This window comes from Phytophthora infestans, genomic scaffold, assembly GCF_000142945.1.
Source record: "Phytophthora infestans T30-4 supercont1.29 genomic scaffold, whole genome shotgun sequence".
NCBI classification, from domain to species: domain Eukaryota; phylum Oomycota; class Peronosporomycetes; order Peronosporales; family Peronosporaceae; genus Phytophthora; species Phytophthora infestans.
In genome coordinates, this window is record NW_003303730.1 from 1,858,895 (window position 1) to 1,865,853 (window position 6,959).

Here is a 6,959-nt window from a genome sequence, read left to right on the forward strand (position 1 = left end):
TCGCTTCTGACCAAACGACGAACACCGGATCATATTGTAGCAGATGCGGGGAAAGTCTGTTGAAATTGTGCTTTTAAGCGTTATATACACAATCACTAGACCTTAGTACGACATCCCGTGTCACGGAACGAGCCTACACCGCCAGATTAATTAACGCAAAGTCGGAATAGTCTTCCTTCGCGCCGGAAACGCAGACGCATAGGGGCCAAACGCACGGCCCGTGCCTCGACATCATCAGATAAATAAGAGGCGTTTGAGATAGTTTCTCCACAAGTTGCGCCTTGTACTGTTCGACCTCGTCGTGCGACTAAACCGAACGTCCGCCTTCGTGACTATGTGGTTAATCACGTACGACTGCATGCGTAAAAGATGATCGTGCCGAGCACCTACAAGCAGGCGGTAGCCAGCCCTTACTGGCGCGAGTGGAAGAAAGCAATGCAGACCGAGCTGTGTTCTTTGCGAGAGCATAATACGTGGAGATTGGCTAGACACGAACAAGCTAAAGGGCATCGAGTGATCACGGGCAGATGAGGTTTTGCTGTCAAGCGCGACGAGCGAGGATTCGTCAAACATTTCAAAGCACATTTAGTTATTAATGGGTTCAAGCAAGTCGCTGGTGTGAGCTACACTGAAACATGCGCGCCCGTGTTCCGCTTTGAGACTATCCGAGCCGCACCCTACTACGTGTTGCAGTGTGGGTTGGTCATACAGCAGTACGCCGTTTAGACTGCATTCTGGAACGGTGCGCTTGAGGAGACAATATTTATGGACCAACCGCTAGGGTTCCAGCTGCAAGGATCCGAGTACGTCTGTCATCTGCTCAAGTGAATGTACTCTCAAACAAGCGCCGCACATTTGAAACCTTACTCTGCATGAGAATCTTATTGTAATTTAGTTTTAGAAGGCGAAGTAAGCTGGATATTGAGTTTTTCACTAAAATAAAGTAAGACCTGAACTTACTGCAATCTAGAATTAATTTTCGATCAATTAATAAACCCAGCAAGTCGTAGACGATTCTAGCTACCAGTGCTCTGTAACCTCGCGTGACTACATTTGATTAGTCACCCATGATGATCTCCTTGATAAGAGCTTGCGTTCATTTTCGTTTTGATCTCCTGCACTTTAAATGGGCAATCCCAGCCCTTCCATTCATCTAGTGATGCGCCTCAGCTGCATATTTCTCGCGGTCGTAGTTTTACTTTTCTCGAGCAGTGAAGCGCGGACTCTGCGTCAAGGCTCGCCCAGCAAAAAAATGGAAACGAGGGGGAATGGGTTTGACTCTGAAGAGAGAGCCAAGCCTATACACGGTATAACTTCGGGCATCGTCAACCACGAATAAGCGGCACCTACCAAGTCTTCCAAGTGGAAAAAACGTTTTGTCAAGGTGCTAAAATTCATTCTTCCAAAGATGAAGGCAGACCGTATTATAAGGGGAGCCGGCAATGGGGATTTTAGCCATACTAGACTCGGGATCAGCAAAAATGGCGCTTGAGCGTGCTCTGCAATTCCTACCATGATATGAAAATTATCATTCAAGATCATCGGCCTTCACATCGGACTTTTTGGAGGCTGGTTGTGGGTTTAAGGCCATGCTAGTGCAAAAAGCATTCGTCTTCGAATATTTTTTGAAGAGTGCGATGGCAAGTTGTTCCCGTTACAGAGCCCACTTCGTATTAATAAGACCTCGCAATCTTTCAAACAGTGCGTAAGTCTCAATGTAGTATTGTAAATACACTCTTCAAGCACGCTCGTAAACCACATTGTACTGTACATGCAGAAGTACCCTAAGCTTCTAGACACAAGTTGCCAGGCATGTTCTTTCCTGTTATTAGCCAGTCCTGAACGGGATGAATTGCTCTGAGCTCAAGTCATATGTATTGACATGTGAGATCATCACATATTTAAGCGACCGTGGACATGTATCGCACATTATTTCGATCTTCCCTAGGCTCCTCGTTTTTACTTTTTTACTGATCCCCCGTTCCATCCGGATATTTGTTGCCACATCCGGATTGTACGCATCGTACATCACACATCTCCAGAAGTTCGCGATGACTATGGCGGCGTGTTGGGCAATGCGCGCTGGTAACATTCGCAAGGTGTAATTCCCACTAAAGGAACATTTTCCACTCTGAAACACCCCCTCACTTTGTTACGCGATGTATCGGCTTCTGTAGACTGCGCAGTGCAGCAGTCGTCGCTCTTGCTCGTCCACGCCGATAAAAAGCGCGGTGGGGGCGATGTACACTGCGTGCAAACGAGTGACAGTCAACGCAGATCGGATGGTCCAATACGAGAAGGAATTGCAGCTGTTTCCAGCCGACACCAACCCGGCCTCACTGTGGTGGACGATGGTGCAACTGCATACGCCCCAGACGACGGAGATCGAGCTCGTAGAGTTCCTAGAAGGCGCTAAAATGGCAGCAAAAGCCCAGCTTAAAGCAGTCAACTCGAAGGACTTCGCAGAATACGCCGCTGGAATCGCAAGCGAGTCGAAAGCAGCCGAGGAATTGAGTAACTTCTGTACTCCGAGATTCTTTGAGAACTTGAGAGAAGCAGCGGCGGACACGTTGAGGGATAGGAATATGACTCTGGAGTTGCAGGATATCAACGTCGAGAGTATCGTAGTGGCTGGTGTGAGGTACGCACAGCTGACACAGACGGAGTATGAAGCGCAGACGGCTGGACTCGCTGTTCTTCCGTTTTTTTGGGCGTCGGATGCATCGATTGAGTACATGCAGATTCATGTGCAGACGAGGAGTCTTGAGACCACAAAGATGACGCTTATCGGCCAGGAGGAATGTTTTGCGCTGCAAGACAATTCACGTACGTGGACGTTTGGGAGTAAGGTCGGCAGCGTAGAGGAACTGGAGTGGCGTATCGTGAAGACCGTTGGAGCGAACAATGCCGCCAAGCAGCTATCGCGTACTGTGTACGCTGATCAAGACAATGGAGGCAAAAGTGTACCATCGGAGAGGGAGCATGGGCTGTAATTACAGCTTAAAGATCTATAAGCTACAATACATGTACTAATTCCATTTTCCACGTGAGACCGAATAAATGACGGATAGATTTCCGATGGGTGTCCTTTAACTTCGATAGCTTAGATACCGGTACATGTATCGCGTGGTTCCACTGGGATATTCTTGGACTATCGAATTTCCACAGATCTTAAACTCAGCAATATTCATCCATGTTCCAGTAAATCTGCTAAACAATTTCAAGGCTGCTGGTTGCTGATTACTGATTACTGACGCAAAAATAATTACAAGTTTTTCCACGGCCACTTCGTACATGTAGTCGTAGGCTACACATATACACTTTGCTGTCCGTATTAGGTTTGTCATTTGAGCATTGTCAAGTAAACTCCATAGTAATCTCTAAGATCGGACTTGGTGGACCTTAATTCTATCATATACGACAGGATATCAGATTTCTCAAAGTTCATTTAGGAAAGGTTTTCTCTAAAAAGTCGGTGCTTGTCAAAAAATTGTCACCCTTTCCTCGTACCATTTGCGTATCATGACCGTCCATTCCGCTTGTGTATTGTAAAGTTTGTCTTCTGGGGATCGCTATGCGTCGGTTCTTCGGACGCTTCGCTAGTCGCCCGCGCGTCGTCGCTGGTCATCAGTCGCCTTCGCGTTCGGTGCCCGAGGGCATCGCACGTCCCCCGTACGCAGTGACCGGCGGCATGTCGGACCTCAAACCATTTATCCCCATCCTGGACGCAGAGCAGCAGCTGCGGCTGCGAGCAGCCTGCGCATTGGCCGGGGACATACGCGAGTTGGCCAAGCCGCTGTGCCAGCCTGGAGCCACCACCGAAGATATCGATCGCCTCGTGCACGAGGAAATTGTGCGATGCGGTGCGTATCCGTCGCCTCTTAACTACGGAGGCTTCTCCAAGTCGCTATGTTCGTCCGTGAATGAGATTGTCGTGCATGGTATCCCTGATAGTAGGCCGTTGGAGGACGGAGACATTGTCAACATTGATATCTCCGTCTTCCTGGATGGCTTTCACGGCGATACGTCGCAAACATTCCTGGTGGGTGAGGTGGACGAGGCCGGGAAGCACCTGGTGGACGTCACCAACCAGGCGCTCATGGACTCCATCGAGCACTGCTGCAAGCCACTCAATCGCTTTGCTAGTATCGGGGACTTTGTACAAAAGTTGGCGGAGGAGGAGGGACTGGGCGTTGTGCGGGAATACACAGGTCACGGCATCGGTAAAGAGTTCCACTGCTTGCCCTTCATCCTGCATCACCGCAACGGCGAGCCAGGCAAGATGCTGCCGGGCATGGCTTTCACGGTGGAGCCGGCGCTAACGGAGGGAAGTCCCGAGGTGCGATGCCAGTCGAGGGATCTGTGTAGCTGTTGTACCTTTCCTAAACTGTGTTGTGATAATTTATAGATTGTTCACTGGGACGACGGTTGGACTGTGGCCACGGCAGACGGCGGACGATCAGCACAGGCGGAACACACGGTGCTTATCACTGAAGATGGCGTCGATATTTTGACCTAGGAAAGCTCTCACATCGCACTCCTTTTTGTTGGGTAATCTAAATTGCGTGAAGCAGACAAACTGTAGTCTGGCTTCAGTACTGCACCGGGTTCATTGGCATCTACATGTACATGTATGTAAATTAACAAAGTGTCTTCTATGCGGCCTTCAATTCATCAGCTGCACACTTTTGCTCCGTAAATCGGAGCAGGAATCTTCACGTGTCACTTGCTCGCTATCGGCTCAACTTTAAATGGAGTCGCTTTCGTGATATGCCAGTCCACAAGCTGTGCGCGAGATACGTCCGAGTAGAAACTCCAGTCGAACGTCGTCTTTACCGTATGCCTCGTTGGGTTATAGTCGCCCCCATCCTGTCTCGACGCCAGCAAGTGCTCGGTGACGACATATCGCACTTTCAACCGCACGGCCTCGTTCATGTGGTAAATACTGCACGTGTCATTGTTTTGGTCCATCGCAGCGTCCGAGTATTCATACTCTGCCCCCGCCAGTCTCACATCGTGCACCTCAAGCTTCTCCAGCTTAAATTTGGTACCGACAGGAAGGCGCAATGTCATTCGCTGCGCTTCCAACTTGCTGGTCCACTTGTCGACACAATCAGCACTCGCGATATCCGCCAACGCCTCGGAGAACGATTCTGTCCCCAGGGTAGGGGTATGTTCTTCATTGTAAAGCTGGCTAAATACGGCGTGCGCAGCTTGTCTCGCGCCATTAAGGAAACCTGCGAGGTCAATGGTCTGGTCTGGTGGAATTAGACATACCAGGTACATGTACACCCGCTCTCGTAGCGTCGAGCAGCGAGTGAAGTAGGGGCTTAGCGGAGACGAAGCGCTGTCGAGCGTGATGATCTGGTTGTAGTTGAGGAAGCTGCGCGCCGCTAGATGAAGAACTTTGGCTCGAGACATGACGTAGCTTGTAACACGAGGGCTGGTGAGGAATGTACGACGCTGTAGCGTTGGTGCGGATCGAGCCAAGTTGCTGCGACAGTTAAATGAGATTAAGGAGGCGTTGCGGAGAGCGATAGCTCCAGTAGAGCGACGTAGGACGGAAGGTAGTAGCATGCTTGTGGGGGTGCTTGTTCGAACTGTGCTGACTTCAGCTGAACATCAGACGGTAACAGCAGCTTGAAATCTCCTACACCCGTGTCCTTTTTTTGTGCTCGTTTAGAAAAGAAAAGTAAAATTACTTACTCTTAGTTCAAATTATTACTTGAGTCGCTTTTAGAAAAATAGATGCATTTGACAGTAGTGTTGGGTTAGGCAAACAAAAAATGGATGGCCCAAAGTGCAGCTAAGAGACACGACGATTGCTTCATGAAGATAAAAAAACAAAGCCACGCTGGTGCAGCATGTCCAATCAAGACAAGTGGGTCCAAGCAAAACGACAAGAATCGCTTTTGGGCCAAATTGCTGTGAGAATTTTGGATAAGGGGCGTTAAGCTGGAGATCTTACGATCATGTGATAATTGCACGAAATACCCAAAGCTTGCACTAGCTTTTACCTCTGCTGCGGCTGCCATCCCAGTGCCTATGTCTTCAATAATGAGTGGCTTCTCGCATTGTCATCTTTATTATGGACATACCTGGTTATTTTGGGCAGCTATGCGTATTTTTTATTTTGCCCATTGTTTGAAGGTGCGCTGATAGATAGACCAGTTGAGCCGAACGCAATATACATCCACGAGTTGCCCGGCGGACCACCACTCCGCATCGCTGCATACCAGTCTGACCACTTAACAATCGGCACTTCGGCTTTCAAGTTCCAGAATATCAAATTTTGTTCGGAACTCTAGAATAATCCCGAGATTATCCTGTTTCACGTGATTTAATTGGATGTCAATACGGTAACAGCTAAAATTGGGAATGTAAAAGTTCCATTTGCGTCGACGATTGTGGGTAGCATTAGTTTTCTTATCGGAAATGCTACAGTCCGTGCGTCGACTCCGGTTATTGTCTATGTCATGCTCCATGTAATGTCCATGATTGTAAAATATTTTCATTCGGTAATTTATAACAAATCCAGTCGTTGAGTGCATTTATTGTCCAACTCTCATCCGTGTATTGTCCACGAGGTGCTATTCATGTATCCATGTAATAGGTACCGGTACAAATCTTTATACCGGTAGTGTTACCAATCACACCAGCCTTTCACTTGCTTTTCAAACACAAACTCGCCCCCCCTTCGAGCGTTGCCGCCACCTCCGATCCGTTACCAGCTAGCCGCCGTAGCCTACATCACGAGATCAACCGATGCTGTCTGCGCCGGCCATGTCGCTGACTCTGTCCGCTTCCGCGACACCTGAAATGTGTTATCTTGCTGTTTGTGGTCTGTGTGAGCGTGTTTCTAACCGCGCGGTATCTACTTGTATATACAGGGTGGATCGTCCTACTCTTCTTCGGATATCGACACTACAGCTTGTGCAGCCTCCTGCACGGCTGCAAAG

At 48.8% G+C, this 6,959-nt stretch overlaps 3 protein-coding genes across 3 annotated transcripts; 2 read left to right on the forward strand and 1 right to left on the reverse strand.

Moving 5' to 3' along the window:
• Positions 1–2,057: 2,057 nt before the first annotated feature.
• On the forward strand, positions 2,058–2,993 carry PITG_13657 (uncharacterized protein; the record flags this gene model as incomplete). The annotated part of the gene is made up of 2 exons (XM_002899795.1): positions 2,058–2,099; positions 2,178–2,993. 2 exons carry the CDS (start codon positions 2,058–2,060, stop codon positions 2,991–2,993), a joined length of 858 nt encoding a protein of 285 aa, XP_002899841.1.
• Positions 2,994–3,574: 581 nt separating this feature from the next.
• On the forward strand, positions 3,575–4,408 carry PITG_13658 (methionine aminopeptidase, putative; the record flags this gene model as incomplete). Its single annotated transcript, XM_002899796.1, has 1 exon — positions 3,575–4,408. One exon carries the CDS (start codon positions 3,575–3,577, stop codon positions 4,406–4,408), a length of 834 nt encoding a protein of 277 aa, XP_002899842.1.
• A 314-nt stretch (positions 4,409–4,722) lies between these two features.
• On the reverse strand, positions 4,723–5,421 carry PITG_13659 (uncharacterized protein; the record flags this gene model as incomplete). The annotated part of the gene is made up of 2 exons (XM_002899797.1): positions 4,723–5,100; positions 5,203–5,421. 2 exons carry the CDS (start codon positions 5,419–5,421, stop codon positions 4,723–4,725), a joined length of 597 nt encoding a protein of 198 aa, XP_002899843.1.
• Positions 5,422–6,959: the final 1,538 nt, after the last annotated feature.